Here is a 12,774-nt window from a genome sequence, read left to right on the forward strand (position 1 = left end):
TAACCATAATTTCACTAGCTGGGTCAAAACAGAATAAAAAATAATACAATGACTTATTCTGCAAAGAACAAAACCATTCCAACATCCAATTTATAAGAAATTGAGCACATTATAACAATAGATAAAGCACAAAGAAAACTGGATTTCTTGTCCCCAACAGTGGACTATAAATTAGCATGCTCTGTTGCATTAGAAACTGTACAACAATTGAAAGAACAGTGATCTGAAAAGGTATAGTTTAATGTATATTTTGTCATGTATAACAGTGATACATCTTGTCAAAACTACCAGAAATACAATTACTCTCAAACGCTTTAAGAACAGTATTATAAAATCCAAACTAGGAAAAGTGTACGGTATACTAATTTGGAGGTGAACTCTACCTGTTCCTGACCAAAAGTGCTATTAAGGGAGAAAATATAAAACAGGTGGCACAAAGTAACTTGCCAAAATTATAGGCCTTTGCTGAGAAGAGACAGGGAAACCCTATATGGTGCAGAAAGACATGTGGGTGAAGAGTTATATTTTTGTTTTTAATGACTCCAGTTTTGAAAGGTACATAAAAACATTGTAAATTTACAAGCAAGCATACCCCTTCCTCTGTTCATGATGCTTAGAAGTCCTATCTCATCCAGCACAGAAGTTCCACTTACTACATCTTCTGCCCACAGACACAGAATCATATAGGTTGGAAAAGACCTCTAGGATCATCAAGTCCAATTGTAAACCTAACACTGCCATTTCATCACTAAACCATGTCCCTAAGCACCACATCCAAATGTCTTTTAAATACCTCCAGGGATGGTGACTCAACCACCTCCCTGGGCAGCCCGTTCCAGTGTTTGACAACCCTTTCAGTGAGGAAATTTTCCTAATAACCAATCTAAACCTCCCCTGGCATGGCTTGAGGCCATTTCCTCTCATCCTATCGTTTGCTGCTTGGGAGAAGAGACTGACCCCCACCTCACTACAACCTCCTTTCAGGTAGTTGTAGAGAGCGATAAGGTCTCCCCTCAGCCTCCTTTTCTTCAGGCTAAGCAACCCCAGTTCTCTCGGACACTCCTCATAAGACTTGTTTTCCAGACCATTCACCAGCTTCGTTGCCCTTCTCTGGACATGCTCCAGCAACTTAGTGTCCTTCTTGTAGTGAGGGGCCTAAAACTGAACACAGTATTCAAGGTGGGGCCTCACAGTGCCGAGTACAGGGGATGATCACTTCACTGCTCCCACTAGCCACACTATTTCTGGTGGTCTTCTTGGCCACCTGGGCACACCGCTGGCTCATATTCCACCCGCCTGCCCCACTCCCTCCCCACATCTCACTCATTGCAAACAAAAAGCAAGGACACATTATATGGAGCAAACAGTGAAGGATCATTAGAGCATGACATCATGGAAACAATACAGGGAAGTGTTTCCTGAGCTTAGGCTCCTGAAAACCTCATCTGCTCACCCCACTTCTATTTATACCAGGAATTTGTCTACTCAGACACCTCTGCTGAGCTCAATCATGGCAGTTTCCACAAGGAAAAGATGGTTTCTGAAGTATGCCTGAGAATACCACATCAGGGCATAACATTGTACTGGAATGCTATGACTCACTGAGCATCCTTTGAAGGGAAATTGGAGTAGCTGCACCTTAATTCCATCAGCATGTAGAAATTATCTGCAGGCAATGCTGTCCAGCCAGCACTAGATAGGCACAATGTTGTTCCTTCCGAGAAAAGCATCAAAAAACCAGATGTGCATTGCAGAAGGCTACCTTACCCCTTTCCATCCAATTACTACAGCACAACATGTATCTATTTTGTAGGCCACAGATTACTGTCCCCACTGCACTACTTTTCCTCTGCCTGATTTACTACTTTATTTAATTAAATACAGAAATGCTATAAAAACACTAGGGAAAGGACCTGTTCCAATGTTCTGCATGAAAAAAATCACTGCTTGAAATGTTTGTAGTCCTTAGCAAACTAATAATGTTGAATCATAAAAACAGATGGTACTTAAAGAGCTATAGAATTGGCAAACTCAAGCTCCAGTGCATGTGATTATGGCATTAAAGGTCCAACCCATGTGATTATGGAACAAAAGCAATCACAAGGCTTGGAAATTCTCAGCTTCCCACACTCAAGTTTCCCATTTGCAAGGTCATATTATATAGATATATCAAGATGTGCTAGGGCAAGCACTTCATTGGGAGCTACCTGCCAACCTGAAGCACTGAAGATCAGGTTTCATAGGGTTTTTTTGGCAGTGTGCCTCCCTGTGCACCTCAGGTACATGGCTACCCCTCAACATTTCCATGTCCCACAGTATTTTATTCATTACTCAGCAATGCTACAGAGCCCTCTGAAATAAGAACCAGGAATTGATCATGATTCAGCAAGTACTTACAGCACCTGGGGGATGACATCTCTGTATATTAATGCTATTTACTTAAAAGCAGAAGGCAGCCTAGTCTATTTTGTTTCACCTAGCAGGAAATACTTAAGAATGATTCTTCAGAAGATATACTATATTTCAATCAGTAGCGTACTCACATGGGAAGTCATCCACAAACATGGGGTCTATGTTATGCAGCAGTTCCACTCTGGGGGAAGGTCTTCCTTCACTAGGAGATATTTCAAAAGGAAACGTTAATTTCCTTCTACAGCTCATTAGGATTCTGTATGTTTTATTATATATATATTATATATAGTCATGCTTATACAGAATGAGCTTATAACCATAAATTAATTGCCATCAACTTTAATCTGAATGCTCTCTTCCAGCCTAGTAGCAACAGCTTTTGCCCCTATCATTCTTCCCTGGCTTCACTGGTGTTTACTGGGATTATTCACAAGTTACAGAGTACAGAATTGGCCGTACCGAATCAGGGTTTTACAATAATCAGCTTCAAAAATAAAATTTTGGGGCATAAGATGGCATGGCACTTTCTATGCTCTCTGCAAACCTGAATGAGTGCTGAAAGCATTTTGGCTGGCTGTCTCAAGAAACATAGAGGCATTGGATACCCCTCAAAAAACCCACCTTCCGTTTGTAACTGAGGTCACAGGATTATTTAGATACTCTGAATCTTCCTATGGGGGAAAAAAAACCAAACCTTTTTTTCTAGCCATTGACTACACAAGGATAGTGTGGAATGAGCCTCCAAATTTATCTGTAAATTTTCTGAGTTAAGAAAATCCCAGTCCTAAAAAACTGAGTAAAAGAAATTTACTCTTTATAAAGGGCAGCATGAGTAGGAGGACATAAATAACTTTGGCTACGTCATGACACAACCATATTTTATTCTTTGACAGTGAACATAAACATATATTTTAATAAACTTCCAAATAACTTAAATTGTTTTCTTCTTCATTGAAATTTTCATTGTAAAACTCAAAAATTCAACCAGGGCCCCTAAAACACTTGACATTAAGAATAAAAAAATCAGGTAATATAAAACTTAGTGGAAACCTCAAAAATGGCTGTTATTTTAATACATAAAATCCATAATTAAACAATATTTACCTGTAATTTAAAATTTTCAGTAACAACTACCTAAAATTAGTATTATTCTATTCCATTTCTAAAACCATTTCTGAATGCTACACATTTTGAATAAATACTAAATTAACAAGGATGATTGGATAGAAGATTAAATGTATTCAGATAATACAGCCTTGGAATTAATCCAGAGGAAGTAAAATAATTAACCTACAGTGTTAGTAATTCAGTGTATAAAAACTGCCACAAAAACATTTTTCCCAAAATGTGTGTGAAAGGTTGTACTCCCCTTCACTGCACTCCAATATCTATAGCAGTCACACACCACTATAGTATAAAGTCAGGAATGCCTGACCTTATTTTACCAAATTTTATGTTAGATTTAATGGACTCTTACTCTCTCTAGGTGCTCCATCTACAGCTGTGGTCAAGTGTGCCTTTCACCATCTGTTCATAGGTAACAGTTACATGAACCAGTTAGCACAAGTTAAACTAGGATGTGAATTTATATGCATATGGATGACTCTGCAGTAACTGCTTGGGGATATACTCTTATTTTGCAGTTTCTGAGTGTATCTATGTTTTTTCAGTGTCCTTTTAAAAGAAAGCAGACACCCAAATTATGCAAAGTAATCTAGCATCTTCCACCAGGGTCAAATACAGAAGAAAGAAGTAACTGACTCCTATGTGCTTCTCCTGTTTATACATCTAATATTCGTACATGACCATGTTAAGTAGAAAGTCAGAACCGTGGATATTCATGCTGTTCAAGCAGACTAGTATTACTCTCGTATCATTACAGGTAATTTTCTTTATGGCTCTTAATCTGGAGGGTGGATACCGTACACTAAACATGGCTATGAATGTTATTGCACAGCACGTAGAACACAAAATCTAAATATTACACCTGCATTTATTTAAGTTTTTCATGCTGCAGTTGTCATTTTTGCTGAATCCATTTTTTCCTGGGATAGAATATTGGCATCAGTAACCTGGAAATGTGATTTGTGTATAATCATGAAATATATATACTCCCTGAAGCTTATGGCATTAATGTATTAAGCTCTTTAATGCTATCAACTGGTACTGAACTGCTTGTTCATTTTGGGTGTTACTCCGGTAATTCTGTTGCAAAAAAAAATATGGAGGTTTATAATCAGCCTATATTATTTGCAAAACAATAGCCAGAGAAAAGAAGATGGCATTGCACACTGAAGAAAGTGGCTGGGTGACAGAAAAGGACATCAGGAATACAGAAGTGACATCCTGGGGACAAGTAGAGAATTTACACTTGTAGCAGAGTTTGCTTTCTCAGAGCCTAAACTCTGTTCTCCTTCCCATTTATGGAGCTCCAGGCTGACCTTAGCTCCCTCAAAACCACAACCTCAACAACAGATTCACCTTGGCAGATGTTCTGCATCAAGCATATAGCCAACAGAGCTAGAATAAGAAAGTAATAAGATTCTCTAGGGAATCCTTCCTTTGTATTTTAGTAGCTTCCAGTGTAACCATATCTTACAATACTCTAATTTTAGAATATTCATTTTTAGACTCCAATATTCTAATATGTTGCTCCTCTCCCTAAAAATAAGGAATTTTTCTTATGTCAGGTATTATTCTACCATGTCTGAATGACTATTTAATTAAGCAGTTAAAAGGTATCGTTTTCCAAAAAAAGCCATCCATGTAGGAACATCTTGATGAAAACATGAACTAACTTCAGAGTTGGTATGAGAATCACCTAGTTTATGCTGAGAACATTGCTCCGTCTTCTGCTTTGCCAATTTTCTAAAACACACAAAAAGATCTATTACTCCTTAGTGAATGTGAACAAACACGTACATGCGACCTTTCACTTTTGTTGTTGTTAAATAGGCAGAAGGTGTCCTCAGGAAGGAATCCAAGGTTTTTCAGGGTAAATATGTTTATCTTGCACAAAAACATCCTCAGGGTCACTCAGCAAAATCTGAGCCTTTATAACCTTGCCATATATTGTACTTCTTTGGGTCATATCTGTACATGCTTTCCTGAAATAATTATATTTCATATATGCTTGAAATAAACATTACTGTCAGCTTTACTTTGCTCTTTCTTCAGCATTAATTTATACCGCAAAAATGAAAAATGGTGTTTAATTCCTAAAATGAATGTAACCATTTGGTACAAAAGAATTCAAACTGGTCTTGCTCCATTTACTTCATCTGGTCAATTCTGATATTACCAACATTACAAAAATATAAAACTGAAAATTGCCCTGCAAAATGTGTGAGTAAAACTTAAATACCTATGCTTGCTAACAAGCTTTGAAGAAACATTAGTATTTTGACTGCATTTTATCCTGAATCTCCCAGTGCTTATCACACTGCTTCATGTGCTCTGCCATTTGGTTTTCCATTTTCCTGCTAATGCAAAATAAAATGTTTTTCCTGAGTGTAGACATACTAGATATTCAGTTCTGAAAACCAAAGTATATAAAAAAAATGTATCAACCAGGACAAATTTCTACATAAGTAAAATTATTTTGTCTCATGTCTCTGTTTCAACAGAGTAGCAAGCATCTGGAGAACAGATGTTTCTTAGAAATGGAAGTGCCTTTTGAGATACTTGCTTGGAAACATGCAGTAGATTCCTTGACTAGTTGCATTTTAGTGTTGTTTTCCATTAATTTTTCTTGCTGTTCTCAGTTACTATTTTTGTAAAATATATTAGTGAAATTATCCTGTATTTCAAATTTCAAATACGTACAAGGTTTTAGAGGTGCCAGCTATATTGTAATCTAAGGTAATCCATGGTAACCTAAGGTATTAGTAAAGTGTAATCTACTATGATTTATGTAGAAGGTTTATACCTGAGATTGGAATGGTCTGATAGATGTCCAAAAATGGGTTCATACAGTGACACTATCCTAAGTTATTCTCAAAAAGCAGTTGGGGGCATTAAAGGGAAAGTTACATCTAAATCCAAAGGTACTTGGAGGAAAATGAAGTTTAGGAACTACTGGTCTAAAGGTATGCTGCAACAAAATTTTGGATGGAAAAGTTTTTTTGGTGGCCTACTATCTTTTACAGTACGAAATTGTACCAGAAAGGCCAAGATTGGTATGAATGGACAAAGACTGGCAAGATCTGCATGCAGAGACAAGGCACGAACACCTAGCAGGGAAAGGACTCTCATAATGGCCTGCATTAACAACCCCAATATTAGCAGATCAGCAAGACCCCAACACATCTAAGCCAGTTTCACATGACAGGGAAATGGGGAGACAACACTGATGGCACCTGGTGACTCACAGAAGTGGAACAGGACAAAGAAGCACCAAAAGGGTACAAAAAGGCATAACCAGAACGTGTGCATGGTCACCAACCTAAGAACACAGATTTTAGAAGGACTTCATAGCTGGAGTCCCTGGACCTCTGCATCATCGCGACAGATCCTGGGCCTAACATCTGGTCACAAGCATCTTGGTGCCTGGCTGCCACATGGGTAGTTTGAAAACCCCTGCCCTCATGCCTGGCTGCTGGGCAGACTTCTTAGACACACACCTTTTGGTGAGTGAGAGTGTCAGACTGTGAGAGTGTAAAACCTCCTTTATTTCAGTTTCTATTTTAAATAAAAGCATATTCCTCTTCTTTTAGGTCTCTCATTGACACGGTGTTGCAACAGTATTTCCTACAGTACTAAGGCAGCATATCTATTTGGGAAGACAAGACAGGCTTTTGAGTTCAAAGTCCCTGTCAAAGATTAAGTAGCATGCAAATTTTCACCTAAGAAAAGAAGTTCAAACAATGGGAACAAGAACATTGTATTTCCTCAGTTTCATGCATTGTAGGAAAGAATCATAAATATAGCTAGCTAAAAAGAATGCAAAAGATAATTTTGTCTGCGAGAAAAATGTGCTCCTGAACTTTACCTTTTCATGACATTTGTTCCTAACCATTACCTTTCTTCTGGTTCTTCAAGTTAAAATTAAGCAGAGGAGGCATGAAATGAACAGTTGTATGCACTTGCGGTTTTCGGCACTTCCATTTACTACAAGAACTTACTATCAGTCAGTGTCATGTTAATGCAATTCCTAATTTGGACTGGACTACCAATCAGCTTCAAATCATTACAGAAAGTTCACTTTGGTCTAGGATTTTGGAATTTATATTTAGGATTTCAAAATTTATATATCTTTTCTACATTATTTATATAATGATCTATATAAAAAATTATATATATATGTAGTTATTTTCAGAATTATATTATTTCTATTTATTACATAAATATCATTAAGAACACATCCTTTGAAAACTTACCATCTTTAGACAGAGATCAGGCACATACTGAAACAGATCCAATATTTTTTGGCTTCTGAGAGTATCTGCATTGTCTTATATATTCTTTTGAATCAAGATTCCAAATTTATAACTTTTTTCCCCTCTGATTACACACATATGAAACAGTAGGCTTACGATTAAAGCCCACCAAGAAAAAAAAACCCCAACCCACAAGAAGTATATGCAGCTACTTGTATTAAACTGGGCTGAAAAAAAACCCCAGGTGTAACACAGTGATTGGCTATTAATTTGCTTTTTTCAAATGAAGTAGAATCTTAGCAAAATTTAACTTCACTCATTATGAGCAACACATTTGAACTTTCCATCAGATGTCACCAAAAGGGCACTCTGCCTTCTTTGTTTGCCATCCAATATTCAAGTGACCTTTTGAGTTATGATCATGAAATTTAATACACTCATTTCTCCTGATTACATGGGAAAATCATGTGAAGTTTGACATTTCGGCTGCAAGGTCAGCCAAAGAGCTGCCTAACAGATCACAAAAACTGACTTTTTTCTCCCCTCTGGACAGAGACCCTCCAGTTGGCACTACTGAAAGAACTGGAGGTCACCTACTCCCTAGCATTGCCAGTAAACACTGCATTCAGTTCCTCCACAAAGAGGTAAGATCCAAGTGCCAGGAGCATGCAGGGGATGCACAGCTGTACCTATCCTTCCCCATGTATTATCTTCCTGCTGAAGTAGCCTGTTCTGAGAAGATCAGTCCGTGACAAAGAATACCTGGTAGAAACTGAACCTGAATTAGGCAGGAATTCTGCTGGTAGCTGGAAGAGAAGTCTATGGTTTAGGAGTACCCCACAGTCTTGCTGATGCTAAGTATTCCCACAGTAACATCAGCATATAAAACATTTTACTGTCTCGGGCTGGACAGGAGTCTCCATTCGTTCCTGGCAGTTAATGGTCCCTGGCCTCAATTATACATATCCTTATCTTCTTCCACTTGGAAAAGAGCCATTCAGTACACCTGGGCACAAGGCCATGAGCTCTCTGCAAACTCCAGCTAGTACAGACAACCACCCCACAGCTCCTCAGAAACTAGGCAGCACTAAGACAGAAATCAAGCTTAGCAGTTTAAAAACTGGGGGTGGGTTTTGGGTTGGTGTTTTGTTCTTTTTTTAACTTCAAGGTCTGTAGACAGCTAACCAGGGACAGGTAGATGGGTTCAACTCTGCCTGCTCTAACTCTCAATTTCTCGTCTCAATCCCTAACTCAAACACTTGCTGCTCACGCTTGTTTAGAAGCTAACTCCTGTAATCCACGCTCTAGGATGCTAAGACACATAAAAATCAGTGTTTATCATAATGCGCTATGTAGAAAGCTGCAGAAAATAGCTACATTTCTCCTGCAAACTGGGGTGAGAACCCTGAGAAGGGGATAAAAGGATATAAAACACATAATATAATATTGTCCGACTGTTATAAAAACAGGACAAAGAGTATCAAAAGAAACAAAACACTAATTTTCAGATGAATGGCATGTAGAAAACAGATTTGCCAGTCCTTTTATTCTGCATTAGCAGTATTTAACTTTCCATCCTAAATGATTCTTATGTGAATTAAAACTATATTAAAAGACCAACTAAAATACATATAACTTCTCAGAAAATAGACAATAGGATTTAGCTCCATTAATGAATACATTTCACACAGCACAGATGAGGGAGAAACAAAGGAATTTAAACCAATGTCATCGTGCAATTTCTGCAAAACTAAGGGTTGGTCACAGAAGTCTAAAATTCTGCAGAATCTCAGGTTTTAGGGACTTTTTGATCCTTTTTAGTAGAATGAAATAACATTAGAATAAAATAAAAGCTTTCAAAGATTAAGGACTGACTGAATATGTCTCAACTGAAGATATTAAAAAGGGACAACACCAGAGTTTCTTCTGATAGTTTGTTCTAGTGAAAAAATAACCTTTCCCAGTTAACGCCTATTTAATTTATTCTTTTATATTCTGTTCTACTTACTCTGCTGAGCCCAATGCACCAGTAATAAGCACATACTCAGATGTGCCCAGAGCAACCTGTATCCAGCATTTGTGATACCATTTTTATTATTCTTTCCCAGATTTAACTAGTTTTCTCTTTTAATGTCGAGAAGACTCCGTTACCTGAAATAATGGGGTTTGGGATATCCCAGTTAATTCAGACAGCATGAGAAGTGCACAGTGTCAGAGAGAGCCCAGTAAAAATCATTAGCTTAGTCTCAGTGACAACCCGACGGAGCTAAGTTACCTCTTTTACCAGCCATCTAATCATGTCTGCACTGCACTCCTGAGTGCTCCAGCTTGCTTAAATCAGGCACAACATCATGACCTCTCAGGAACCAAGTCAGGCCTACTTTTGTACTCAACCTCATAGGCTTTCTGAGACAGTGGACTGCATCATACAGACCTATTCAAATGGTTACGTTTGGAGCCAGCCTGTACTGGTGCTGTACTGAAGCTAACAAACCATCAAAGTGGAATCCATGCTCAGTAAGTCTAATGTCTGCATAGATTTCATGTTCAATTCCAGATGCATACTGTAGAGACAGCCAACTGGGCTCTGTAGAGAGCAGGGCTGGGTCCATAAAATTTACTAACTTGTACTCCATGCTGTGCAGAAACAGTTAACATACTTCAGGATCACAGAGCGTTCTTGAAAAAATGTTCCATGTTTGTGCATTGCTGTGTCCACACTAATAAATTCAACATACCATGTTAAGGCTCTGTGGAGGTTTTGCATCTGTGACCACGATTGATTTGCAACCTGGGTAATTCTCTCATGGATAGCAAAGTTAACTACACTTATACCTTCCCTTTTTGAGGGAAAGGAACATGAAATATTCCCCCCTGACCAGTTCCAGTTCTGTTCTCTGTGCTGATAAAATTCTTGTCATACCAGAATGCTGAGTTGGCGATTTGACATGCACATTACCTGATAGCTTTCCAAACATCAAAGCCATCCAAAGGCTTAGTGCCTTTGGTATGTCCTCCAGCAAGGTGCACCAGCGTTGGCAGCCAGTCAGAGATATGGATGAGTTCATGACTTTCTACACCTTTTTGTTTCAGTAAAGGACTTGCAACAAAGCCTACTCCCCTCACTCCTCCTTCCCAGAGGGTCCATTTTCTTCCTCTCAGTGGCCAGTTATTCCCACCTGCCATAGTCTGTCCTCCATTATCTGAAAAAAAAGTAAAGTGAATTACTGGTAAGAAAGAAACAGAACAATCCTCCCCACAACATTTATTCATCCATCTGAAAAAATATTTTCACAATATAGGTATGTCATGCAAGTACTTGCATGATGCTGTTAGTTCTCATACAATATGTTGCATGTTCAGAGCATGTCAAAAACATAAGTTAATTCTTGCCAGAGTCTTACAAATTACTACAATGAAAAGTTATTGCTAGGCAGAAATTATACTGTACTACAAGCCAATGATTTAGAAAGACTTCGTTAAGAGCAACCTCTGATGTTGATTCTAAATAGCAATAGACACCCAAAGCTTCCAGAATAAAAGACTTCTAAAATTTAGTCCCAGCTCCTTTACAGACCACAAGAAAAGCTGCTATCAATTACATCATTAGTACTCAGAATACACTGTTTTCCAAAGCAGTGAATTATACTTAAAATGGAAAACTGTTATTCCAGTGTCAGGATAATACCTGTACTCCTAGCTTTGAACCATTTTTTCCCTAGATTTTTAGGCAGCCACATTGATGTGTAATGTCACATGAAACAGGCATTTCCTCAGGCAGAAGATGAAAGCCCTAACAAAATGAGTTGAAACTAGTTAAAATAGTTGAAGCGATTCAGAAATATACTGAATTTATTGTGTGTGCTGAGAACAACATACAAGAAGGTTACAGAAGAACTTGAGCTGTGACTACAGTAACTCATAAATATCTACAAAAATTAGAGATAGTTAATGTAATTCTTTTTTAACTCTCTCTGACCAAGCTTCCACACTTAAGAGTAAAATCCAGATTCCTGAAGTTAACAGTACTAATGATTATTTGAGGTTACTTTTAGTACTGTTGGAGATGTTCTTGTTCAAACTTATTGTGATGATCTCAGAAGAGTCATTGATGGCAATTCTTTTAAGCATAGCTTTTCTGTATTTTAATAAAGTTAATATTATTTGAAATAGTAGTTGTTGAACTGACATTCAGTGTAATTTGACATGTTTATAATGTATTTTCTGATTAAAAAGCAGGAATTTGAGGGAAGAAACAGGAAGTACATGTCCAACACCTTACAGAATAACTTTACTGTAATCACAACACAACAGAATTATCTCCCTTCTGTTTCCTTAACTAGGGATCAGTGTAACTGTGAACTTCTTTCTACTGCACACAGAAGACCATTTTTGTTCTACTAAGGAATAAACTAGTGCATTTCTCTGTGAAGACTTTAAAAGGTCGAAGCCTAGGCTAAATGAAGCACTTGGAAAAAACAGCATGGTTTGAGAAGTGTGAAGTGTTCCATGGCCCAACTAGCTTGCAGTAGGGCTGCTTGTGTGTCCAGCACTCTTGGGTTAAAAATAAATAAATAAAGAGCTTTATTGTCTTCAATGTGGAATTCAGGCAACCAAATACTTGCTACCAATATTTCCCACACAACAATGTTGAGCACTGAGATCTGAGAATTTAAGCAGTTGCCAGTTTAAAAAAAGAACAAACAAAAGAGTTTCAATGATTCCTACTACTCTTAGTGTAAACAGGAATTCCTGTCAGTGATACTTATGGGACAGAGCCTTCAGTAGTTTTTAAGCTTTGGTGGCCTTAGAATAAAAAGTATCTTATCTACACTGTATTAGAGCACAGTTCAGACATACAGTGGGATCAAATCTTAAGTATATAAAACACCTTCTTTGTATCACAAGCTACTTACTGTCCATATCAGTTTAATACTAGCACATGAGATTTTTTAGTCCTAAATATCAGCAACAAAGTAGCAAG

At 37.8% G+C, this 12,774-nt stretch overlaps 1 protein-coding gene across 2 annotated transcripts in view; it reads right to left on the bottom strand.

Moving 5' to 3' along the window:
• Window positions 1–12,774, bottom strand: part of ARSB (arylsulfatase B) — a 64,288-nt gene that overhangs the window by 25,185 nt on the left and 26,329 nt on the right. For both annotated transcript variants that reach the window (XM_075078704.1, XM_075078705.1), the window contains exons 5-6: window positions 10,750–10,993; window positions 2,544–2,614 (exon numbers count right to left, since the gene is read on the bottom strand). In XM_075078704.1, the coding sequence (XP_074934805.1) occupies window positions 2,544–2,614; window positions 10,750–10,993 (315 nt within the window). The remainder of the gene's footprint in view (window positions 1–2,543; window positions 2,615–10,749; window positions 10,994–12,774) is intronic.

This window comes from Phalacrocorax aristotelis, chromosome Z, assembly GCF_949628215.1.
Source record: "Phalacrocorax aristotelis chromosome Z, bGulAri2.1, whole genome shotgun sequence".
Lineage (NCBI taxonomy): Eukaryota > Metazoa > Chordata > Aves > Suliformes > Phalacrocoracidae > Phalacrocorax > Phalacrocorax aristotelis.